Raw genomic sequence first — 27708 nt, 5'->3', positions numbered from 1 at the left:
AAAGTCAAGTGCTTTTCCGCCCAATTGGGTGTTTTGCGTTCTAAATTCGGGTAGATCCGCCCAAATATTCGGTATTGGGCGCTTTTTTGGAAGCTTAAAAATTGGGCTACTTGAGAATCGTTTACCGCGGCCTGGCGAGTCAATGCGCCGCGCCTTGGTGCTGAAAAGTTTTGGCAACACTGATGAGATTTCCAATTTCCACATCCGATATCCATAGCCCCGTAGTTCCAAGGTCTGGGTTGTTTTCATGGATTATTTATTGACTTTGCTGACTGATATACGCTTATTTATTGGTTTATTGTATTAAACACAGTAAGTGTTCAAAGAGATTTTGTATGGAGACATTATTAATGCATGTAATACCTTGTTAGTGTTAAAAAAAAGACGATCAAAATTTTAAGCTTAACTAAAAAAAGTGATCTTAAAACTTAAATCATACATTGTAGTCTAGCCCGAAACATCATGGCCCTATATTACAGTAATTTCTTGGCCAAATTGGAACACTATAAACGCTAGTGGATCCGCGATAAGCTTAGTACGCTACATGGACGCAACGAGCATGTTCCAGTTTTGGCCAAGAAATTACTGTAAATATTATAGTTGTTCCTTCCTCACCATACGGAGAAGGACAGTGAAAATCGTAGTGACGGAAGTGTGAGTACGGTAGACTGCGGAACTCAGTCCTCAATGATAGTCAGTCATTTATCTTTGGTCGTTATATGACTATCATTTGAGGGACTGAGTTGTTATAATATATCTTCCGAGGTGCAATTTCAGACAATAGCTGGGGATTAGTGGGGCAGAGGTTATCTATTGAATCCTTTCATGACCACTGAAGCATAGTCATGTCTGCCAAGGACACTCGGCACAAATTGAAAGACCATGTGAACTCTCGACAAAAGAATGCATGCATGTCAGGTCATCGACACCAATTTGGTGTTTGTTATGACACCAATTTGGTGTTTGTTATGCACCTCGAAATATGTACCTTAAAGTCTGTGTCTATAGGGTATATTGCTGATCCATTAATTATCCTTTTCTGGTGCATTGTGGGATTGAAAAGGGGGCAAATCGATCGCTAATTTGCTCCCTTTTCTATCCCACAATGCACCAGAAAAGGATAATTAATGGATCAGCAATATACCCTATGAGTACGGTACCTTGGGCTAATTGAAATTGTGCGAAGCGCTGGTCCCCGCTAGATGAGTAAAAATGGGAGCGTTCACTAAAACAGGATTAATTTCTGAACAGGTAGGTACATGCGGAAAGTGGTATCAACTAACTGTCTCTGTAGTTCCAATAATTGAAACTCACAGCTCCGACCGTGAGTCCAAGGAGCTATGTGTACATGTGTATGTGCCGCCGCGATTTAGGGGTGGTGCAATAATTATGTGTACCCCCCGTGCATTCAATGATTCATCACCATAGCCATGGAGTGACTGGACTTTTCGCTGCTCATAAAAATCACTCAAAAATCATCTTTTAAAATATTTCTTTGAACAAAAGCTAATGCGTAGAATAAGTTGAGCAATCACATATGACATCAGTGACACAGGTTTCTAAAGTGAGTATTTTACTATATATACTAATGCAAACTTGCCAAAATAAAACCCAGGATAGGCATGTTCACAAAATTTTCAAGTAGGATATTTCACATCTAAATTATTTTGTTTAAAAAGGTGATTATTTAACTTAAAAAATGAGGGGTCAACCATGTCTGTAGGTCAAAATTAGCGGGTTATGGGCAAATGTCTGTTTTTAAAAAACTGCACTTTTCTGCGACCATCATTGACAATGCCTTACAATGACTTACTGTACAAAAAAGCATGTAATGCTATGGCAAGCCACATCATTCATAAATGCGAGTTTTGCCCGCTATACTGGTCGAGGAGCCCGCTATACTGGTCGAGGTGCACGCTATACTGGGCGAGCAGCACGCTATACTGGTCGAGCAGCACGCTATACTGGTCGAAGTTTCACAACGCCTAATCGGCGCGAGTTTTTCTGACGCCGATCTAAAATACTTATAGTTCACGAAAAAATACTATATAGGCCTACATGTAGGATTATAATAATGTTTAAAAACAATTTTGGTAAACTTTTTTCGGGGGTGGGTCTTTTATCTAGTTTTTTCGGTACTAGTAGGCCTATATCTCTTATAAAACGAAGCAATGTGCCCGGAAGTTTTAAAAGCGGGTTCTCTTGCTCTCGCTTCTGATTGGACTTAAGCCGTTAAGCCTACACAGGGCATTTAAACAAGCTGCGCCACGCAGAGTTTTAACCCAATTAACGCGATCCACGATTTGCTAGTTTTATGTGGCCTACACGCCGCATGTATTTGTATTGCTACTTGAACAATGTTCAGAATGTTGTATGAACCCCAGACAAACGTTAATTCAGTATACGAGTGTTTAAGCGATCATGCCCGAAATCCTATGAATGAACCCCTAATTCAATGTTAGTTGCAAATTCAATCAGTCAGGTTATTTATTAATGTTATTTATTGAAGATCGGGTTAAGTGTCAACCGGTATTCTCTGAAATGTGTTCATTTTTCGTGCGCACTCTTTTTGCCCTTTAAACACCCCCGGTACTCACATGTATACGGGATGTGCATCATGGTTTTAGTCTCAATGGGTTTTAGTCTCATATATTTTCCTACTTTATTTCCCGATAGTACTGCAGCATTACAAGGAAAGCCGCATTCAAAGACCACAAAAAATGTTTGGTTGTAGGCTACTTGTAGGGCCTACTCCACCGACCGATCCTAATGTGCAGGGCCGACCCATAATAGGCCTATATGATATTACGCCTATTTTTTTTAATCCAAAAATTAAAAGAGTCTATTTTTCTTTTCAAAAAAGAAAAATCCAGTTTTCCCAAAAAATTTGTTTTCCTTCAATAATTCAAAGCACATTCCTGACAAGCACTTTTTATTGTGTAATAAACATTTAGACCATATCAGAGAGGATGCACACAATTAAGAATTAAAAATAAAATAATGAAAAATCATAAAAAAGTGAAATGTAGGCCTATATGATGATATTATATGATGTTATATAGGCCTACACATAAAACCAAAATAAAGAAATACTTAAAGGGCCACAAAATCACAAGCTATCTGGTCAAGAATGATAAGAGGAATACCGGTAACTAGAAAAGAGCGGGCACATTTTTACGTTAATTTATAGGCCTAATACGAAAAAGAAAAGAGATCAGAACCTTTAAAATAAAACACAGGACAATTTTCCTTTAAATTCATTTATGATATTTCCAATTTATTTTCCATTTTTACACATTAAACAGAACTTCAGTCACATTTTCAATGGCCAACACCTGATATATAAGCCCTACATGTAGGGCCTGTCATTTTTCATAGAGCGACCAATTTTCAGTAAGCTAGTGAGTCCAACTTTGGAGCCAAAAACAGTGGGTTGTAAAACACGATATTGCCTTCATATTGCAAAATTGTTTTTAAACATTATTATACTACGTGTAGGCCTATTATTATTATACTACGTGAATATTTTAGATCGACGTCAGAAAAACTCGCCGTTCGGCGTGGTGAAAACTCGCCGTTCGGCGTGGTGAAAACTCGCTGTTCGGCGTTGTGAAACTCGCCGTTCGCCGTGGTGAAACTCGACCAGTATAAGGTGCTGCTCGACCAGTATAGCGTGCTCCTCGACCAGTATAGCGTGCTCCTCGACCAGTATAGCGGGCTCCTCGACCAGTATAGCGGGCAAAACTCGCATTTATGAATGATGTGGCTTGCCATATAATGCATCATTTTTCACCACGGCGATCCATTTTACACAAAGGCGATTTTATTTTATGAAATCTAACTTTCACTGCATGCTGACTTCTATATCAAGGATAAAGTACCGGCACTTTTTATACTGCGTCGTCAAGTTTCTGGTGTCCAAATTTCAAATTTTTGTATTTCCCTATGGGGATTACACAGTTAAGCCATTGACTTTGAGCTGCTGTGGTCCAAACTTTTTGGATTGAATGTCGCCCTCTATAATAAGGAATGTGAACATGTCTACCCAGGAGGCATCCTATGGGAGTACCTACAACTTGAGAACAAGTCCTCAAACGTTCAAAATTTGTAGGGCTGGTGACTCAAAATTTTCGCATGCTGCGCGTGCATTATTTAACTTTGCAATCGAAATGTGCGTACAATCTATGCATAATTTTTACGCGCCCTGCGCGCCTTCTTTACACTTACGATAACAATTTTAACGCGCTTCACACACTTTCTTCACTCTTAGGTTTTGGCGCGCTCCACGCCTTAGTTGCGACAATAATGTAGGCCTATAATTTGTCTTGAGTCTATAAGTGGAAAGGGGGGGTCATAAAATTTTTCGACCCAAGATGGGGGTCATAAAATTTGTTTGACCACGATAGGAGGGGGGTGGGTCAGAAAAAATAGACTCCGGTCACCGACATATTTGGGAGTGACCCCCCCTTCCGAAGAAAATGCCAACCCCCTAAGGGCAACTAAAACAGATATGAGGTAAGTTATATCTGTTTGAAATCTGTATTGACTATTCTGAGGGAATTACTGTGCAATGTAAACAAACCCACTCTTGGCCCATATGAACATGATGTACAGTACTGGTTTTCAGTACGGTACCCTGTTTTCCATGGGTGACTGTAGGAACCCATGGATTTGATTCATGTATGTAACTAGCGAGTAGAACGCACAAGTTGACCAAAATGGCAGCAAAGATCACTATCAGGTAGTTTTTAAACTATTTTGTAACTTTCTTTATTTTTACAGAATCTGTGACCAACTTGGCATTGTGCACACACTACAACAGACTTCAGATCCATGGAAAACAAAGCATCTGTGACTATTTCTGTGTAAAATTTTCAAGCAGCAATATGTCATCAAATCTTATTTCATCAAAACAGTTTAAGGCCAAACATGACTACACAATAGACCCCAGAGCAGATGGGACTATTGATGTTCACTTTCAAAATGTCAATTTTAAATGTTCTCACTGTGATGCCTTTTTTCCAAACACAAAGCTCTTCACGGAGCATGTCGTAAAAGTTCATGCAGGCGTTGTCTCCAACATGTGTCATAGATGCGGAGAAACTTTTGAAGATGATTCTTTACTGCGAAGCCATGAAAGGACACACCATATATCGTCCAACAGTACTCACACACCTCTTGATTCTAAACATGATGAATGCAAGTTATCAGATTCCTTCAAGTGTGTGTTATGTGGTGTCAGTTGTGCAAGTGAGACCAGTCTCAGAAAGCATGCCACAGAGTGTCAGGGGACCAATTGTGATAAACAGACTGAAAGGTAAGACACAATATGGGCTATTCCATTGAAAATGCACACTACCCCTCTGGAAGATTTTGGAAATATCTTCCACAGGGGAATTTCTAATTTAATGAGCACATTGGGAAGCTCCATTTGAATTTCATTCACCCTCTGAGAATGATTCAACCTGAATCTTCCCCTGAGGGAGAGTGAGTTTCAAATGGAGCTGCCTAATGTGTTAATTCCATTTGAAATTCATACTCCCTCAGAGGGTCCCTCTACCCATATGTACCAGGCAAAGATTCTCGCCAACAAAATTGGAAGAATCTAAATGAAGTTTCGTAATTAGACAACTGCTTGGTTACTGACATGTGTTTAGAGTAGTGGTCCTGTGTGTAATTTTGGTTCATTTTGATGAATAGGATTTTAAGATATGACCTTGTGAAAAATTATAAGTTTCTTTTTTGGCTTTGTGTATATCACAAAATTAAAACAACAAAGAGTTTACAAGTTGGTTTTGAAAAGATTTAATGTGGTCGAGAATTATACCAAAATGTTTTGGGAGAGTTCTTGCATCTTGTCAATGTCACTTTAAACAGCATGCTAACTTGTTTGAAATCATCTTGGTTTGTTTTTTACAGTGAGCAGCCCAAAGATTATGGAAGAACATCTGGCAAGAATTTCGAGGAAGCTGGCACCACAGCAAATCAATGCAATGACAAAGACCAAAGAAACTGTATTACAACAGGACATGAATTCATATCCACAAAATCTAAGCCCTCTTCCGATGATGCAACAGATACAACTAGTACCATTCATGTCAAAGAAGAGCCCACAGAAAATAGAAACAATATTGATCCGACTCCGGTCAGTAGCGAGTCAACAGTAGGAGGCGGTCAGTTTCAGTACATTTGTATTTCTTGCAAGCGGTCTTTTTCGAACCCCAATCGATTGATCAGGCACCATACCAAAATGCACATGAACAAAGTTGAGATTGGTACACAAGGTGGTACTAAAACTAAAAACTCCTCTAAGAATAAGAAACAAGTATCTACTGCTTTTACAGAGAAAAAGGGAACTAATTCTTCCAGTCCAAATTGTTCATCAAAAAGTGACAACAAAGTTCATAAAATCAAAATGGAAGAAGCATCTTCTTCAAAGCAACAAAAGGGTGTACTTCCTAAGGAAAGGAGTGTGGTTTCTAAGATAAGGGGCGTGGTTTCTAAGGAAAGCGGTGTGGTTTCTAAAGAAACTGATGTGGTTTCCGAGGAAAGACGGCGCCAATGTCCGATCTGCAGGGAATGTTTTCAGGATGAAGCTACGATGGAAATTCATAAAGATTCTCACACGTCAGACAAGCCCTATCCATGTGAACAATGTCACAAGTCCTTCACAGATCTGACTAAACTAATAGAGCACATTAAAGAAGACAAAACTCACCAAAAACCGAACAATTGTCCCATATGTGATAAAGTCTTCAAAAGCAGTTCCAGTATACCAGAACATGTTATAAGTCACTACAAGATTCAACCATACTCATGTACTAGGTGCGACAAACGGTTTACATTTAAGACAACTCTGAGAGCACACATGGCGTGGCATGATGGCAAATATAAATGTGATGAATGCGGCCAACATTGTCAATCAAAGTATATTCTGAAACTTCACAAAGAGTCGCATAATGACGCGAAGAGAAAGGAAATGGTAACATCTAATGTTCAAAGTACCTCAAAAAGTGACAACAGAATTCATACAGCAACAAAGGAAGAGGCGTGTGCTTCACATCAACAAAAGAAATCTATGGATACGACGAAAATACTTCAAATCTCGCACACATCGGACAAGCTCTATCCGTGTGAACCATGTCACAAGATCTTCACAGATCTGACCAAACTAATAGAGCACATTAAAGAAGACAAAACTCATCCAAACCCACACAATTGTCCCATATGTGATACATTCTTCAAATGCAGGCAAAGAAGTTTACCAGAACATGTTAGAAGTCACTTTGGACTACAGCCCTACTCATGTACCAAGTGTGACAAACTGTTCTCGTTTAAGACAACTCTGCGGGCACACATGGCGTGGCATGATGGCAGATATAAATGTGATGAATGCGGAAACATTGTCAATCGAAATATATTCTGAAGCTTCACAAAAGGAAACATAGTGATATTGTACTCTACACATGTCAATGGTGTGATATGGGATTTAAGCATGAGAAAAGTTTTAAGAAACACAATTGCTTGGACAAGGATTATAAACGCACCAGAAACGAGGCTCCCAAATCATTAGTTTGTGCCCAATGTGGGTCTAGTTTTAGAAGACGGGACTCCCTTTTGGCCCATAATCGTCGGAAACATGGACCGACACCACCAGAACGTTTTCCTTGTGAAAAATGTGACAAAAGCTACTCGGAAAAAACGACACTGAAAAACCACATCATGGCAGTTCATTCTGAAAATGGAAACCCATTTGCATGTTTATGTGTTGCATGTGGTAAAACATACGTGAGTAAGGCATGTTTAAAAATCCATGAAATGGCTGTTCATTCTACGGTAAAGCCATTTCAATGCACAACATGTAAACAAGGTTTTGGCACTAGCAGTGGCTTACGCGTACACATCGCAGCTAAACATACAAACCACAGGCCACATCTTTGCACATATTGTGGAGCTCGGTTTGTATCCAGAGTTACGCTTGACGTATCACTTGAGAAGCCACACCAAAGAGACACCATACACATGTAAATTTTGCGATAAATCATTTACGTTGTTGCAAACATGGAAAAGACACGTGAGAATCCACACAGGAGAGCTGCCGTACAGATGCGCAGAATGCGGTAACAAGTTTCGCACCGCGGAGATGCTGAATGTTCATAAGAAGGTGACGCATACCCAAGATAATCCCAATGTTTGTGACATCTGTAATAAAATATGTGCAACTGCTGGTGCCTTGCAAGCACATATCAAAAATCACACCAGACCATTCATGTGTTTCACTTGTGGGAAAGGGTTCGCTACCCGCTGGAGAGTGAAAGATCATCAGAAGACGCATAACAAACCTGAAAAGGTAGCACCGGAAGACTCAGAAGATGGCAACACTGAAGCAGGCAATACGTTGACCGGTCACATGCGAAGCCACACCAAAGAAACGCATAACAAACCTGAAAGCCGGGATAATACCAATGAAAGCCTGGATAATACCAATGTTTGTGACATCTGTAATAAAATATGTGCAACTGCTGGTGCCTTGCGAGCACATATGAAATATCACACCAGACCATTCATGTGTTTCACTTGTGGGAAAGGGTTCATTGACCGCTGGAAATTGAAACGTCATCAGAAGACCCATAACAAACCTGAAAAGGTAGCACCGAAAGACTCACAAGATGGCAACACTGAAGCAGGCAATACGTTGACCGGTCACATGCGGCCACACCAAAGAGACACCATACACATGTAAATTTTGCGATAAATCATTTACGTTGTTGCAAACATGGAAAAGACACGTGAGAATCCACACAGGAGAGCTGCCGTGCAGATGCGCAGAATGCGGTAACAAGTTTCGCACCGCGAGATGCTGAATGTTCATAAGAAGGTGACGATACCAAAGATAATCCCAATGTTTGTGACATCTGTAATAAAATATGTGCAACTGCTGGTGCCTTGCAAGCACATATCAAAAATCACACCAGACCATTTAAGTGTTTCACTTGTGGGAAAGGGTTCGCTACCCGCTGGAGAGTGAAAGATCATCAGAAGACACATAACAAACCTGGAAAGGTAGCACCGAAAGACTCACAAGATGGCAATACAGAAGCAGGCAACAAGAAACTCCGGCTAAAAAGGAAACGCAAAGAAAAGCGAAAGAATAAAAGCAAATTAAGCCAAGTCAAGACAAAAGAACAGCAAAACTCTGCTGAAACAATGGAGCAGTTAAATCAAAGGAAAGAGGTGAAAATGGAGGAACAGCATGATCATACCGATATATGGAAACAGGCATTTGCTACCGAGAAGCATGGTCATATTGAAACAAAACTGGTGTGGAAACAGGAATTTGATACAGAGGAGGAAGGTCATAATGAAAGAAAACTACAGGAAGATGACACAGAAGTAGTAGAATATCCAATTTCTGCAGAAAGGAAAGATCCAAAAGATTGTGGAATAATGACAAGTGATATCTTACAGGCACTATTAGTTCACAGCCTTACGTAGCGAACTCGCCTCGCATCGGACCATGTTGATTTTTTAATATAATAATAATGATAATAATAATAATAATAATAATAATAAAGAAACATTTATGAAGCGCTTAAGCCACTAATGAAGTGCATGTCACTGATGTAGATTGGATTTCAGTGGAACAAACAAATAAACATGAACTTCTCACCAAATGACGTAAGGCCCAGACTATATCACTGATTCGTTGAGTTAAGAAATAAAAAAAAATCATCAAAATCATATTTTTGCATTTTGGTATTAAAAAGAGAATGGATAGAGAATAGACGATATGAATTTATTGTTTTTACTATCCTCTACCATGTGATAGATGAAGATTAGTCTACTGTAGTAGACTCTTTTCATTTATCATCACTGTTATCTGTTGTCCCCTCTCTGTTCATGCATGGGAAACGCCATCTTTCCTATTCTGATCCAACAGCATAGCTTTTAATCTTTAACGTTGGTGGCTCCCAGCCGAGAACCGCTCCTCCTGGGGTGGCAGTTCTCGGCGGGGAGCAGTTTTCGAAGTGAGCCCTCAACTTGAAGATTTAGCTATTGGCTCAGAACAGCACAGATGGCGCTTCCATGGTATCCGTGGTCAGAGGGGGAAGGTCAAATAACAGTGATTATAAATGAAAAGGGTCTACTACAGTAGACTAGATGAAGATAGGCAGACCTGTCCAATATATTGAGTTGTGGATATTTACTATTTTAGTTGTGCAGTGGCTAGGGGTTATGGCACCCAGGGCTAATAAGGATACATAATGGTGCCCCTCAAGGATACATAATGGCAGTTGGCACCCCTGGGGGGGGGTCACTCACTACTTGACTTGCTTACGCACCCATGTCCAAGAAAAACGTCTAAAAGGGTATGTTTTTCACCACACAGCGTCGTTGTACATGCTGCAAATGATAATCAAACAACTGCTGGTGTATTTTTGGACCTTTCCAAGGCATTTGACACTATAAAGCATGATATCCTCTTGGATAAAATGGCACATTATGGAATTTGAGGTACTGTCTTGGATTGGTTCAAAAATTACCTCACTAATAGAAAACAGTTTGTTGATTACAACAGCCATACATCTGCAACAAAACCAATTCTGGAATGCCACAAGGTTCAATTCTAAGACCTCTAGGTATCATAATATATGTAAATGACATTCCAAATTCTGTTCCTGAATTATCATTTATTCTCTATGCAGATGACACAAGTGCTTTTATAACACATCAAAATATTGAAACACTTAATAATATTATGAGTAATGGTCTAAGTAAATTAAGCACATGGTTTATGTCAAATAAACTTTCTCTTAATCTTAAAAAAACAAGTTATATGCTATTTGGAACTCGTAATAAAACTAATCAAGTTAATGACAAATTAAAACTTTCACTTGATAACACAGAAATAAATCATGTCAATGCATTTAAATTCTTAGGTGTTACTATCGATCAAAATCTGACTTGGAAAAATCATATTGATGAACTTTCAAAAAAATGTTCAAGTAGTATTGGTCAAAATATATCTTCCTGAAACAGCACTTGTAACCCTTTATAATACACTGGTCCTTTCACATAATTAACTATGGTATTACTGCCTGGAGTAGTGCAGGCAGTGTTGGTAAAAATAAACTTCACATATTACAAAAACGTGCTCTACGGGCAGTTAGTAATAGTGAGTACAGAAGTCATTCAAATCCACTGTTTATCAAATATAACCAACTCAAAATTTTTGACTTATGTAAACTTAATTTTGGCACATTCATGTATAAATACTGCAACAACTTGTTGCCACCAGCATTTAACAATATGTTTACAACTAATGCAGATAATCATAATTATAACACTAGATATGCTGCTGACTTTGAATATCCAAATAATAAGCTTGAAATTGGCAACAAATCTATTTGCTACCAGGGTGTAAAGATTTGGAACAATATCCCAAATCATGTTAAAAACTCCAGAAATCTTAACTTTTAAATGTTCTTATGAGGACTCTCTTATTTTAGATTACAAAATGTTAGAGTAAATGGAGTCTGGGACTTGACAGGCCTTTGGCTTATTTCTCAGTTCTCCTCCACTATGTTTTCAGTAATGTACTATAGATTTCTTGTGATTTTATTGTACTTTGCATATGTGGAAAATAAATTATGTTATGTTATATCTACATTGTATAGCGAGGTGTGTGTGCACTGATGTATCACCCTTGTGTATGTTTTACTATGATTGTGTGTTCATGTGAAGTAGTACGGCGTGGCCCAAGGACTCATGTGCACTTGGTTTATCCCGGTTTCATGCTCGCTCTTGCATATTTTCTCCAGGATATCTGGTTTCCTCCTGTATCGCAAAAATCGGTGATTAGTTGTTTGGTTATCAAAAACTTCCTTCACCCAATGGAATTTGGGGAGCTGCACAGATAATTGGTGGATGTTACAATCTAAATGCGGATCTAGTTGATGCCATCTGATTGTGATGATTCACCATTGCAGCGAAATCACAGCACTTTGAGTCCTCTAAGATCTGGAGAAAGGTGTTTAATAAATCCAAAATTTATTATTATATATTATTATATCTATTAAATTGAAAGTCTTAAAAACATGCATGTGCCTCGTGATCAAAAACCACATTATCATACAGCTCCAAAACTTTTTCCGCCATGGCGGAGTCATGTCATTAAACGTAATCACAATTAAGCATTAAAACCATCATGGTCATATCAAAGTTAGCAGTTACTGATAATTCACCGCGAAGTGTTACTTTTAATCCGATTATCACTATGTCAACTGGATCACGCTTTTGAGTTCTGCACCACAATGGCAATGATCGCAACACAAAGTCTATGGCATGTAGTACCAATGTCAAAGGTACGTGATCCAGTTACCAGGGAGTTATGTTAACCACTTTGCTGATGAATAGATATTTGTATTGTCATGAATTGTTTATGATCACCCTCAGGCAGCAAACATTCTTAACATGCTTAAGGTCGTCTGAATATAGATTGCTGGATTGTTGCAAAACTCGGTGGATGTGATTTCCATTGATCCCTTTGTTATAAGTATGAATTAGTGTAAATCTAGCTTTCAACATGAAACTTCTTGAGAATTACCTAATATATGTCATAATTTGGTGGTAGCGATATTTCCCACCCGGTTTAGTTGTGCATGTGCTACACACAAAAAATTACTCGCATTCCAAGTACTTGTCAATGTAAAATTATGAAACATGATCTTCATCCATGGCGTTGTCTTTTTAAAGACATTTCTTGTTTACATTTGTAGCTTAATATGATTTTTGTTACTGATTTAGAGGCAAGTAGGTAATTTTTGAATAAAATAATATTTTAAAATGCTGAAGGTCATGGAACTTTTTCAGCTACCAGCCTACCAGGTATGCAGAAATTAATGAAAAAGTCTGAACTTCACTTGAACCACATATATTGGAAGACAGTTGCTACTCTGTGACATAAGAAAATAATAGCCAGTGTTACCATGGTTACCAGACATACAGTTCCACAATGTACTGGGAGCTGGGAGAAGGGTTCAGAGATCACATCTTTTACAACTACACCAAAGTATACCAGTACCACTATCAGGACAATATTATTTGTATTTTTGCTCATGTTCTCTGTCATCTTTTACTAAATATCAGGACAATATTTGTGTATTTGCTCATGTTCTCTGTCATCTTTTTAATGAAACACTAACAAGGTAAGACATAATTTAATAATAATACTGGTAATCTGTGGGTCTGTCTGTCCGCTCTTTAAACAATGCGTACATGGCGCCAAAGTTCATTCAGAAATTTTGGCAAAAGCAGATCACCTCGGCAGCCAATCAGAGACAAGTGCATTTCAAGTTGCGAAGTAGGGCCGTACAAAGTGTTGGTCATTGGGTACAAACAAAATAAAAAAGGGGGTCATTGGGTATAATATTTTGAAAAAAGGGGGTCATTGAGTATAAGGTTTCAAAAAAAGGGTCAGCGGATAGAAAATTTTGAAAAAATGGAGCAAAATTTGAAAGTTTTCGGCATTATTTTGTTGCATTTTGATGTTGCTATTCTAGAAAAAAGGGGGTCAGAGGGTAGAAAAAAACAAAAAAGGGGGTCATCGGCTATGACTTAAAAAAAAGGGGGATCATCGCCGGTGGGGTGGCACTTCAATATGAAATGGATATAGGTGTAGGGGCAATCGGTGAGAGCAAAATGTAAAAAAATGGGGTCAATGGGTGAGAGCATGATTCGGTGAGAGCAAAATGTAAAAAATGTGGGGTCATTGGGTCAGTACATGACCTTTTTTTTTTTTTTTTTTAAATGGAACCTTCGGGTGAGAGCCGAAACAGGGCCACAGAAACCTAGAACAGCGAATTTCTACTTCTAAATGGCCTCAAATTTCTTTGTTTTTTCAAAATATTAAGTAACAAAATCAGTGATAAACTGAAATTTGCTGTTCAAATTGAAAAATAAGGGTCTTGGTGACAGATCAAATGGAAAAATAAGGGGTCTTCAGGTGACAGAGCATGTGTTCGTAAAAAATATGGGGTCTTTGGGTGACAGCGATGCTGAAATAAGGGGTCTTAACAGCCCAACATACGCACCACCTCACCTCCAAAGTAGGAGTGCCCCGGTCATCGGGTAGGCCTATAGTTGACTTCACTAAAAGAGGGGCCATATACCGTCACTTTTTTTGGCAAGCTGAAAGGGGAAGCTAGCATTTTTGCATGCTAAAAGGGGAAAACGATTTTTTTTTTACTAACTTTTAGTTTTAGTATTTACCAAATTCCCCTGGCTCTAAACAGTAACATGCATGAATATCACACGGTGATGACGTCACTTCATTAATATTAAAAGTTGCTTTATTTCGGGGTATATTAGATTTCCATAGATTTCCATATAAATTTTGTATCGGTCATGTCGGTAGTTCAAGGTCTGAGTTGTTTTCATGGATTATTTATTGACTATACTGACTGGTAAGCTGGTATACGCTTATTTTTTAGTTTTATCGTATAGCGCATTAAACACATTAAGTATTCAAAGAGATTTTGTATGGAGACATTAATGCATGTGATACTTTGTCAAAAGACTTTGTCTTTGTAAAAGACGATGATTTTAAGCTTTTCTAGCTTTTCTAATACTAAGGGCTGTGCAATAATTATCAGCCCCGGGGTTAAATTTCCAAACGGCTCGCCAAAAGTCGATTGCCCCCCCTCAGCACGCCAAAAATCGCTTGCCCCCCCTCTCGGCCCGCCAAAAATTCTTTGCCCCTCCCCTTGAACATGCCAAATTTTGGGATCCCAAATTCAAACTTTAAATGGTCTAGATGTATGTTATGAGCGCAGCGAGCAGGAAAATTTGCATATTTAAGCGCTTTCCGCACTGTTTTCCTAAGCCTTTTTAAAGCATTTTATTAAAAAGGTGCCCGTGAATGCGTGCAAAAATCGCTTGCCCCCCCCTCTCGGCTTGCCAAAAATTGCTTGCCCCCCTTTCGTCTCGCCAAAATTTCTTGCCCCCCAATTTTACCCTCCCCAGGGCTCATAATTATTGCACAGCCCCTAAATGGGCTATTTCATTATAAATGACAACATTGAGTCCCAAAAGGGGTCAAAATTCAAACTCATTTATTTCATGCAAATTCATTATCATTTCAAAGTTCAGATGGTGTGTCAATAATTCTCAAAATATTAGAGCGTCAAACCCTCAGGAACCATTAAAAAATTAAATTGAATTTTTGCTGTGTAAAACATAGCTGCCGTCTGGAGGGACATTTTTTAAACAATTTAATACACAACTTTGAAAGAGTATATGTAACCAACATTGGGTTCATACTTATTCATATTTAGTCTGTAATAATTGTTGTATGTTCCTTTACACTTCAGTGTCTTAAATATGCCAGTTTCAATATAAAACAATTAGTAAATTGATACTAATCCAGATAAATGGTGCAAAATTACTACATATTTTAAGGATAAACTTTATCTTCACATGAAAAATTCATGAAATAGTCATTTTGTCCTGCCCAATAGCTACACTGATGCATAAGTGAGTATTCTGCGTCAATCTGTTGTACTAGTCATGGAAAACCTAAAATAAAAGACCCTCCTGTGTCATTTGTTCTGGATAGGACACATTTTTAACACATAATAAAGCATACTTTAACTTTAGAAATAGCTGCATCAATATTATTGCATCAATATTATTGCATAAAAGATCTCCAGCATTTAAATTCCACTACAAACAGGGTTAATATTCTGGTTAAATTAGGAATATTGCAATTTTTAGCTAACCGAAGTTCAATGCAGAATAATATCATATGTGTTCTCAACAACTGGACAATAATTTGAACACTAAAGTGGTTTGTAAGCATAATTTGCAATAAAATGCAAAAATTTCTTGTGGGTTTGGCTCTTTGAAATTTTTATTTTTTAGTTTGTTTACCAATTCATGGAAATGACATAATTGTGCTGGAGAGGACATTTGTTAAATTGCAAACAGAATCGTGGATACAGGCTTGCAAAAATGCAACAAATACCAAATCATGTGCCACCTTGGTAGAAGGAAGACCACTCTTCCTCTACAAATTTCACATTCTATGATATAATCCTTCTTATTTCAACAATTAGTAATTAACTTCAGTTCTGGAGAGGACAAATTTTTAACGCGGAACTGTGGTATCAAGAACAAGTGGTCTACTGTATGTAAAATAAATGAATTCCTCAATCAGTGCCCTGTCCCATCAATTGGTAATATAACACAGATTATACAGGTAGGGTAAGGGTTTATATTTCCTCTTTAATGTTAACAAAAATGGAGGCATGAATTGGAGAGGACACTCATTTTTTTTATTTAACATAAAATGCCAATTTTGCAAGAATCTCTGAATTTTAACATTTTGCACCAATTTTCACCATTCAACTTGCATGATGTTCCACACATATCATATTTTCATTGCAACAAGCACATTGCCATAGAATGTACCTAATTTTTCAAAGAATTTATTCAGAATACATGGGCAAAATGAAATGGGACTCCAAAATTGGGTTAAAATGTACCTTTTGGCAATTTTTTATACAAAAAATAGACAGAATTCTGTAAAAATGCTCATGTAGCTTGTAGTTTGTGGCATACTTAGAATTAAGTTAATAACACTGCATTATCACCCTAATTATATCAACCAGATATGATAAAAGCCATTTTTGTGAACGTGTCATTTATAATGAAATAGCCCTAATAGTATTGCTCACAGTCATGACCAGGCGGCGGATGACATGATCGAGCCGGCAACTCGTGAAACCGCCCGGCCGTATGGCATTTTCCATATACTCGGTTAGTTTTGTGGGGCTCATTATCGAACCCCAACGGTTTTAGCTTGTATTTATATTATTTATCAACATAGTCCTATTTGTTTTGTTTTTGTGATATTTCAAGCATTTTAAAATTTCAAAATAATCCCATTCAATTACACGGTTGACGATGAAAATTTACTGAATTTAGGGACTGCACGTCATACACCACCTGGTCATGACAGTAGGGAGTGTTCATTGGTGGGGGGTTGGAAAATATCAGACGATGGTGGACGACATTCAATGTGGCAACAGCCAAAAGCGTAAACAAAACAGACAATATAACGGCAACACTGCCTGCACGTTGGACGCAATTATTTTTTCCCGAGCCAAGGTGCGTTTTTAGCTCTATTGGCCCCATTACAGAAAAAAAAATGCACAAAATATATTTCCCAGTGCAATGTATACATTTTGGCGATCCTGACTTTTAGACCACCCGGGCTATATAGGGCTAAAATATTACTATTTCATCAAGGTTTAATATTCTAACAAGCTTAAACTAAAAGTGTTATCTAAGGAGTCAAGCTTTAAACTATATAGCAAAAATATCCAACAAGCTAAAAACGATTTTTAACCTGTTTTTTAACAAGCTAAAAGAAACCAATTTTTGAAAAGAAGCTTAAAACGTCAATTTTTCATTGTAAAAATCATCTAAAAAAATCTTAAAAAATACAGTGACCTACCTAATATTACTAATCTATATTTCCGATGATATCCAAGAAGCTAAAATATTGTGAAAACGGGCAGGGCTTTGAGTAATGAGGGAAATTTCAGGGTAAAATGTATCATGTTTTTCGAGAAATTCACCATTTTGAATAAACAATGTAAATATGCAGAATTGCGTCGCACAGTAAAACGATGTCAAACGCGCTTGAAAATTCACAATACGCTAGCGTAAATTACCGTCAAAACAAGCGTACATCAAACGCTTGTGCTACGCGAAAACTTTGGAGCTGGCATCACCGGTTTTGTTGTAAACCAGCTCTTTTACGTCAAAAATAGCTATAAAAACATGAATTTTGGAACAAAATAAAGCTTGTTCGATGGAATAAAAGGTATGTTTGTACAGTTGAATGAGAACATGTTTAACCTTGTTGCAAAAGTTTAATATGATAAATTTGTAATTTGTACCTTATATAGCTCGGTGGTCTAAAAGTAGGGATAACCATCAAAATTTCATGTTGACCCTATTGCTACAAAAGATTGTTTTCTGAGTAGAACTAATCAACAGAAGTATTTTGGTGGTTAAATGGTCAAAATCGGTCAAAAACATTTCGAATTATGAATTATCAAAGTTTCCCATTCTGACCGGTCATTGGAACGAAATAAAATGACAAGGTCCAAAAATAGCAGTTGGGAGCAAAATTGGCATAAGCATATATTTACCTTTATATATTTCTTTATTTTAACATATTTGCAAACATGAAACAAGCATATTGTGAAAGTATCAAAGGGTTTCTTATGAAATGGCACTTAACTAGTCACTGGCATAACTTATTTTTTCAAACCAAGGCATTGAAATCATGCATTTAGAGGACATTTGCCAAAAATCATCCAAGATAGCCGATATGGCACAAAATCAAAATTGCACTAAGTAGGTGAACTTTTTTTTCACAACCAAGAGTTTCAATGTTATTGGGTTTAATATGACCAATTAGTAGGTGTATGTAAACAAAATCTTAAGTTTTGAAGGTCATTGACTCATTCACAACAATAGAGATTATCCTCATCATGCTCATGTGTATTCCTGTAGTATTCCTCATTCAAACCAAAGTAGCACTCAATACATTATGAGTATCTTTGTTCAAACCAATTCAATGCTTGACCTCGGAGTTACCTGCATGACTATCGCGGGCTATTTTGAAACAGTTATGGTTGCACATTCAGGTACTTCTTTTGAAAGTCCTAAACAAGGTATAGCCAGCAGCAAGTTGTAGATGTTATAGGCCTAAATATAAGAAAACGTTTAGGGTTAAGATCAGGTGAACAATACATCGAATGAGCACGAAACTTCACATTTATGTTCAGAAAGGTGTCTTCTTAACATGATTTGAAAGGAATATAAAAATTCCAAAGGGAAGCTGGTGATTTAATTTGTAACTCGAGATCTACTTGTTCAATTTTTTAACCTTTTTACAGAGGGTATGATAGAGGTATTACTGGCAACTCTGCCAAATTACAGCTCAGTAGGCCACGTTTTTCACCTGATCTTACTGATTTGAATATTTTGTGCCATTCTTGAGCAGTGCTAAACTCAGCCACTGGCAATTAAGCGCACTGTGGCGATGGACCAATTTTGACTCGCACTTACAGAAAAACAAAATAAGTTATGTTGCTGTAATTTGCAAGATAGTTACAAAATATAATTGGCAGTAACTTCCCCAAATTTGCGTGGGAGGGGATCACATTAACCGTTACACCACGTAGGCAGTGACATTTGTAGTATATATCATAACATATGGTGCGCTATTCATACAAAAAATTCAAAAACAGTACTTACCAAAGAGCTTTTAAATAGAAATAGAGTCGCAATAGATTATATACGGTAATCTTTTGTTCGTTTGATGCCTATTAGAAGTTGCGACAGGCTATTCATAAAAGTGGTACCATTGTTTCGAATAAAGGGGTTCCGCCATTAAATTGGTCACTGATCCGGCATCATATATATTAACGCTAAACACAACAGGCGAGTATCAATAAGTGACCACACTTCAGTCATGTGTAAGGGCAGTCATGTGTATTAAAAGTGGTACCATTGTACTCACATATCCCAAATGTGTGCTTGTGTGGGTCTGAAGTATATAAGGAGGCTTTAGTTTTTTTGAGTTAAATGACCATATAACCGGGCCATATAAGGGTACCGGTAGTCTAGATCCCAGATAAATCCCCCCAATATTTTGATAGGGGATGGTCCATACAATCATACCCCCAATGTTGACACCTGTATATGGGTTTCTAACCAAATTAACCCCCTTTGCAGGGCATGAAACTTGGTGGGTACAGTCAACATTTTAAAATGTCAGGGTCATCCAGGGGTCATCTGAGGTCAAATTACTAATAACTATTATATGTGCATGAAACTTTGTGGGTACAGTCAGGCGGCGGATGACATGATCGAGCCAGCAACTTGTGAAACCGCCCGGCCGTATGGCATTTTCCAATAGTAGTCGGTTAGTTTTGTGGGGTTCATTATCGAACCCTAACAGTTTTAGCTTGTATTTATATTACTAGTGCACCTGCAGCTATAATGACTCTAATGGCCCTTTAGCTATTATTGGGGTATGTGGGCGCTTATTGGGGTATATAGGCGCTCATTGGTGCATGGGCGCTTAATGGGTATGGGCACTTATTGAGGTATGGGCGCTTATTGGGGTATGGGTGCTTATTGGGGTATGGGCACTTATTGGGTTATGGGCGCTTATTGGGGTGTGGGCACTTATTGGGGTATGGGCGCTTATTGGGGTATGGCCGCTTATTTGGGTATGGAAGCTTATAGAATTCATTTGCAGCAATGCATTCTGGTTAGACATTACAGTGCATTTCAAACTGGGCAGATAGCCAAAAGCTGGATGAAACATGTCCAGAGTTGCCCAGTACACATATTTGTATCCACTTGCTGCTGCTTTTGCTATCCAGTTGGGGTATTTTCCCCCCTAGATGACCTTTGACCACGAGAGGCCCTTCGAAAACCACCCGGTCAACATGCTTTTCCCGTTACCGTACCTATCCATATCCGAAATTTCGGCTCGATGTGACAATTTATTGATCGGTCAGTATCTTCCCAGTAAGTACCGGAACTCCTGAAGTGCTTTTCCGCCCAACTGGGTGTTTTGCGCGTTTGCGTTCTAAATTTGGGTAAATCCGCCCAAAAAAATTGGGCTAATTGAGAATCCTTTACCGCGGCCTGGCGAGTCAATGCGTCGCGCCTTGACGCTGAAAAGTTGACCAAAACTTCCTTTATTTTTTACAGAATCTGTAACCAACTCAGCATTGTGCACGTACAACAGACTTCAGATCCATGGAAAACAAAGCATCTGTGACTATTTCTGTGTAAGATTTTCAAGCAATTTTCAAGCAGCAATATGACGTCCAATCACATTTCATCAAAACAGTTCAAAGCTAAACATGACTGCACAATAGACGCTAGAGCAGATGATGGGACTCTTGATGTTCACTCTCAAATTGTCAACTTTAAATGTTCTTACTGTGATGCTTTTTTTCCAAACACAAAGCTCTTCACGGAGCATGTCATAAAAGTTCATCCTGGCGTCGTCTCCAAGGTGTGTCTTAAATGCGGCGAAACTTTTGAAGATGATTCTTTACTGCGAAGCCATGAAAGGACACACCAAGATATATCGTCAAACAGTACTCACACACGTCTTGATTCTAAACATGATGAATGCAAGTTATCAGATTCCTTCAAATGTGTGTTATGTGGTGTCAGTTGTGCAAGTGAGACCAGTCTCAGAAAGCATGCCACAGAGTGTCAGGGGACCAATTGTGATAAACAACAGACTGAAAGGTAAGACACAATGGGCTATTTTATTTAGAATCCACACTACCCCTCTGGAAGATTTTGGAAGTATCTTTAGGGAGCTCCATTTGAATTTCATTCACTCTCTGAGAAAGATTCAACCTGAATCTTACCCTGAGGGAGAGTGAGTTTCAAATAGAGCTGCCTACATGTAATGTGTTAATTCCATTCCATACTCCATCTGTGGAAGATATTTCCAAAATCTTCCACAGGGGTAGTGTGGATTTTCCTCATTCTTTGAAATCAGTCCAGAAATAAAGACAGGGTGATCCAAAATACCAAGGAAGATGCCGATTCAAAACCTGCAGTTTGTTCCATTTGAATGCCCTTTTGATTTGATTTGTACACAAAGCGTTCTCAAACAAGAGAACTAGCGCTGTTCTTGCCATTGATTAGAATATTAAAATGAGGTCTTAAATCAGAGCTAAAGGGTTCAAGTACTTGCTGCTGGTTTATATTTGACTTTTTGCTTACTATGTTTAGGATATACAGGGGTGAATATAACCGGTACCTGTACCCTAATTCTTTTGGTGTCAGTCTGTAGTACTTTTTGGTCCCACAAAAATTAGGGTGTGATATTATGTAAAATTACAAGACTATTTCAACCAACTCGGGTTTAAACCATCCATCTAATCAATTGACTTATGTCATCCATGATCCATGCGTTTAAAGTAAGCATACATTGTAATAAAAGACAGTTTTATCTTAGACTAATTGATAGAAGGCACATCAAATGTAAACATACATCAACAGGTGGTCAACACACATGACAACAATTTTGGTGTCACAAGGTCATATCTTAAAATCCTGTCCATCCAAATTAACCAAAATTACACACAGGATTGCCTAAACACATGTCAGTAACCAAGCAGTTGTCCAACTTAAACAACAGCAAAATGCACTGATATGGAACAGCTTCCTGGACCACATTCACACTGCCCAATAATTGGCACCAGCACAAGAAATCTGTGAGAATCATGGAACAGATGATAATTTACAAAACAGTGCTGCATTCTGCTTTTCATACATTTTCTTTAAGAAACAGGTCTTGTTCCACACTATTCCACTTACTTTTTGGGAATTAACATCTGTGTGCAAGGACCTTGTTCACATTCTCACAGATTTCTTGTGTGGTGCCAGTTACTACATGTAGTATTAGACTGTGATTGTGGTCCAGGAAGCTGTTCCATGTCTGTGCATTTTGCTGTTGTGTCAGTTGGACAACTGCTTGGTTACTGACATACATGATGTTTAGAGTAGAGTATTGAAGTAATCCTGTATGTAATTTTGGTTCATTTTGATGAACAGGATTTTAAGATATGACCTTGGCTTGGTGTATATATCACAAAATTAAAACAAAGAGTTTGCAAGTTGGTTTTGAAAAGATTTAATGTGGTCGGGAATCATACCAAATGTTTGGGGACCTGGGAGAGGTCTTGCATCTTGTGAGTGAATGTCACTTCAAACAGCATGCTAACTTGTTTGAAATCATCTTTATTTTTTTTACAGTGAGCAGCCCAAAGATTATGGAAGAACATCTGGCAAGAATTTTGAAGAAGCTGGCACCACAGCAAATCAATATAATGACAAAGACCAAAGAAACTGTATTGCCACAGGACATGAATCCATATGCACAAAATCTAGGCCCTCTTCCGATGATACAGGTACTGCAAGTACCATTGTCAAAGAAGTATTCAGGGAAAATAGAAACGACATTGATCCGACTCCGGTCAGTAGCGAGTCAACACTAGGAGGCGGTCAAATTCAGTACATTTGTATTTCTTGCAAGCTGTCTTTTTTGGACCCCAAGCGATTGATCAGGCACCACACCAAAATGCACATGAATGAAGTTGAGATTGGCACACAAGGTGGTATTAAAAAGTCCTCTAAGAATAAGAAACAAGTATCTACTGCTTTTACAGAGAAAAATGGAAATAATTCTTCCAGTCCAAATTGTTCCAAAAAAAGTGACAACAAAATTCATCAAATCAAAATGGAAGAAGCATCTTCTTCAAAGCAACAAAAGGGTGTACTTCCTAAGGACAGGGGTGTGGTTTCTAAGGAAAAGGATGTGGTTTCTAAGGAAAGCAGTGTGCTTCCTAAGAAAAGGGGTGTGGTGTCCAAGGAAAGGGGTGTGGTGTCTAAGGAAAGCTGTGTGGTTTCTAAAGAAACTGGTGTGGTTTCGAGGAAAGACAGCACCAATGTCCGTCTGCAGGGAATGTTTTCAGGATGAACCTACGATGGAAATTCATAAACATTCTCACACATCAGACAAGCCCTATCCATGTGAACAATGCCAGAAGTCCTTCACAGATCTGAATAAACTTATAGAGCACATCAAGAAAGACAAAACTCACAGAAAACCGAACAATTGTCCCATATGTGATAACGTCTTCACAAAGAGTTGCAGTGTACCAAACCATGTCATATGTCACTACAAAATTCAGCCATACTCATGTACTAGGTGTGACAAACGGTTCGCAATTAGGTCAAGTCTGAATGCACACATGGCGTGGCATGATGGCAAATATAAATGTGATGAATGCGGCCAACATTGTCAAACAAAGAATATTCTGAAGCTTCACAAAAGGAAACATAGTGATACTGTACTCTACACATGTCAATTGTGCACTACAGGATTTAAGCATGAGAAAAGTTTTAAGAAACACATTTGTTTGGACAAGGATAAGGGACGCACCAGAAACGATGAGGCTCCCAAACCATTTGTTTGTGCCCATTGTGGGTCAAGTTATAGAGGACGGTACGAACTTTTGGTCCATGAACGTCGGAATCATGGACCAACACCACCTGAACGTTTTCCTTGTGAACATTGTGACAAAAGTTACTTGGACAAAAAGACACTGAAAAACCACATCATGGCAGTTCATTCTGATAATGGAAACCCATTTGCGTGTTTATGTGTTGCATGTGGTAAAACATACGTAAGTAAAGAATGTTTAAAAATCCATGAAAGGGCTGTTCATTCTACAGTTAAGCCATTTCAATGCACAACATGTAAACAAGGTTTTAGCAGTAGCAGTGGCTTAAGCGTACACATCGCAGCCAAACATAAAAACCACAGGCCACATCTCTGCCCATATTGTGGAGCTCGGTTTGTATCTAGGAGTACGTTGACCGGTCACATGCGAAGCCACACCAAAGAGACACCATACACATGTCAATTTTGTGATAAATCATTTACGTTGTTGCAAACATGGAAAAGACATGTGAGAATCCACACAGGAGAGCTGCCGTACAAATGCGCAGAATGCGGTAACCAATTTCGCACCACAGAGATGCTGAATATTCATAAGAAGGTGACGCATACCAAAGATAATCCCAATGTTTGTGACATCTGTAGTAAAATATGTGCAACTGCTGGTGCCTTGCAAGCACATATGAATTATCACACCAGACCATTTAAGTGTATCACCTGTGGGAAAGGGTTCGCTACCCGCTGGAGAGTGAAAGATCATCAGAAGACCCATAACAAACCTGAAGAGGTAGCACCGAAAGACTCACAAGATGGCAACACTGAAGCAGGCAATACGTTGACCGGTCACATGCCAAGCCACACCAAAGAGACGCATAACAAACCTGAAAGCCGGGATAATACCAATGAAAGCCTGGATAATACCAATGTTTGTGACATCTGTAATAAAATATGTGCAACTGCTGGTGCCTTGCGAGCACATATGAAATATCACACCAGACCATTCATGTGTTTCACTTGTATGAAAGGGTTCCCTGACCACTGGAAATTGAAACGTCATCAGAAGACCCATAACAAACCTGAAGAGGTAGCACCGAAAGACTCACAAGATGGCAACACTGAAGCAGGCAATACGTTGACCGGTCACATGCCAAGCCACACCAAAGAGACGCATAACAAACCTGAAAGCCGGGATAATACCAATGAAAGCCTGGATAATCCCAATGTTTGTGACATCTGTAATAAAATATGTGCAACTGCTGGTGCCTTGCGAGCACATATGAAATATCACACCAGACCATTCATGTGTTTCACTTGTGGGAAAGGGTTCATTGACCGCTGGAAATTGAAACGTCATCAGAAGACCCATAACAAACCTGAAAAGGTAGCACCGAAAGACTCACAAGATGGCAACACTGAAGCAGGCAATACGTTGACCGGTCACATGCGAAGCCACACAAAGAGACACCATACACATGTAAATTTTGCGATAAATCATTTACGTTGTTGCAAACATGGAAAAGACACGTGAGAATCCACACAGGAGAGCTGCCGTACAGATCGCGCAGAATGCGGTGAACAGTTTCGCACCTCTGAGATGTTGAATATTCATAAGAAGGTGACACATACCAAAGATAATCCCAATGTTTGTGACATCTGTAGTAAAATATGTGCAACTGCTGGTGCCTTGCAAGCACATATCAAAAATCACACCAGACCATTTAAGTGTTTCACTTGTGGGAAAGGGTTCGCTACCCGCTGGAGAGTGAAAGATCATCAGAAGATGCATAACAAACCTGAAAGCCTGGATAATACCAATGAAAGCCTGGATAATCCCAACGTTTGTGACATCTGATGTACATAATAAAATATGTGCAACTACTGGTGACTTGCGAGCACACATGAATTATCACACCAGACCATTTACGTGTTTCACCTGTGGGAAAGGGTTCGCTTCCAGCTGGAGAGTGAAAGATCATGAGAAGAAAGAAGAACAGAAAAACTTGGAAGAAACAAGATGGAACAGTTAAATCAATGAAAAGAGGTGAAAACGGAGGAACAGCATGATCATACCGATATATGGAAACAGGCATTTGGTACGGAGAAGCATGGTCGTACTGATGTGGAAACAGGAATTTGATACAGAGGAGGAAGGTCATAATGAAAGAAAACTACAGGAAGATGACACTATAGTCCACAGCCTTACGTAGCAAAATCACCTCCCGTAGGACTTGCATGTTTATTTTGATTTTTGAATTAAAATCCAATCTACACAAACCATATAATCCATAAACCTGAATTATGCTCCAAAATACTAGGGTTACCCATAATGTGAATTTCCCTTGAACTAACTTTTTTTTCGAGTCACAGTATTCAAAATGTTATCATTAATACGGTATACCAAAGTAGTAGCTAGATCTTTAACATTTAATAGGTTTACTGGTGAATCTGTCTTATAAGTTTGCAAAAGTTTTAAATCTAAAGTGGAAAACCCCACTGCATGGGGTTTGCTGTACATAGGCATACACACTATACAGTATAGCCCAATACTTTTCCAATAGCCAATAGTCTTCCTTCAAGTTAATTTTGGTTTGATGTGTAAAATATGGCCTCCTATTTGTGTTTTTACCTTTTGAGTATTTCCCAATCATGCTCTATATATGCAGGACACGGTTCTTCAACTCCAATGTACTTCTACTTATCTAGAATGGATTTAGATTGCACTGGGTACAAAATCTAACTTGAGATAAAATTTTGAGACATAAATGTTGAAAGAAAGTTGGGAACTTTGGCATCAGAAGTGATCCATTATGACAAAGAACACAATACACAGACACAGTGGCGTAGCCAGGACTTTTTCAGAGGGGGCAAGGTAAATATCCAGGGGGAAAACTTTGATGAAAATGGTCAAAAATAGGCTAAAAATTACAAAAAGGCCTCCCACAGGGGTGGGGGTGAAGACTTCTCACATGGACATGGGGAGCTGCCCTTTGCCCCCTGGCTACACCACTGCACATATAGCAAAAGCTGATAAACCCATTGAAGCCAATATCAGCTGTATGAATTTATATGCCATGGGGAGTGATTTTTGTGATGTCACATCTTTTCTGTACTATTATTATCAGGGGAAGATAAGGCAGCCAAATTGAACTGGGATCGCCTAACTACAATTTGTCACATTTTACATTTTAGGGTTGGTCAAAAAGGGCTGGCAATACCAATCTTTTTTAGCCCTTATTCATCACTCACTGCTGTTTCCTTATCTGGTCAAGATACTGATAAAAGTGCAAAAATATGTTCAAAAAGACCACTCTGCTTATTGCAACAGCTGGGTGAGCTGCTTTGTATGATACAGTCATGAGTAGAAGGTAACCAGTGGCGGTGCCAGGGGGGACAAATGCATCGCCCACCCAGTCAGAACTCTTGCCCCCCCCTGTTGCCCCCCATAAAAAACCCAAAATTACAAAAATTTCCACTTTTTGCGGTTATTTTGCGCAAAATTGATTTTTCCCTCCTGAAATTCACTTTGCCCCCATAATGCCCCCCAAAAAAATTCCTGGCGCCACCACTGAAGGTAACCATGGTAACATAACATTACAGCTGCTTTAGTACAAAAGGTATTGTTT

At 38.6% G+C, this 27708-nt stretch overlaps 2 protein-coding genes across 2 annotated transcripts; both read left to right on the top strand.

Annotated features, from left to right (window-relative positions):
• The first annotated feature begins 210 nt into the window (after positions 1-210).
• On the top strand, positions 211-11668 carry LOC140153505 (uncharacterized). Its single transcript, XM_072176273.1, has 3 exons — positions 211-312; positions 4783-5317; positions 5920-11668. Exons 2-3 carry the CDS (start codon positions 4887-4889, stop codon positions 7424-7426), a joined length of 1938 nt encoding a protein of 645 aa, XP_072032374.1. The 5' UTR covers positions 211-312; positions 4783-4886; the 3' UTR covers positions 7427-11668.
• Positions 11669-14394: 2726 nt separating this feature from the next.
• LOC140153504 (uncharacterized) lies at positions 14395-27453 on the top strand. Its single transcript, XM_072176272.1, has 3 exons — positions 14395-14465; positions 20806-21357; positions 22879-27453. The coding sequence occupies exon 3, from the start codon at positions 23214-23216 to the stop codon at positions 25611-25613; it is 2400 nt and encodes a 799-aa protein (XP_072032373.1). The 5' UTR covers positions 14395-14465; positions 20806-21357; positions 22879-23213; the 3' UTR covers positions 25614-27453.
• Positions 27454-27708: the final 255 nt, after the last annotated feature.

This window comes from Amphiura filiformis, chromosome 5 (assembly GCF_039555335.1).
Source record: "Amphiura filiformis chromosome 5, Afil_fr2py, whole genome shotgun sequence".
NCBI lineage: Eukaryota > Metazoa > Echinodermata > Ophiuroidea > Amphilepidida > Amphiuridae > Amphiura > Amphiura filiformis.
The sequence above is the reverse complement of the archived record's forward strand: the minus strand, read 5'-3'. Positions and strand labels throughout refer to the sequence as shown.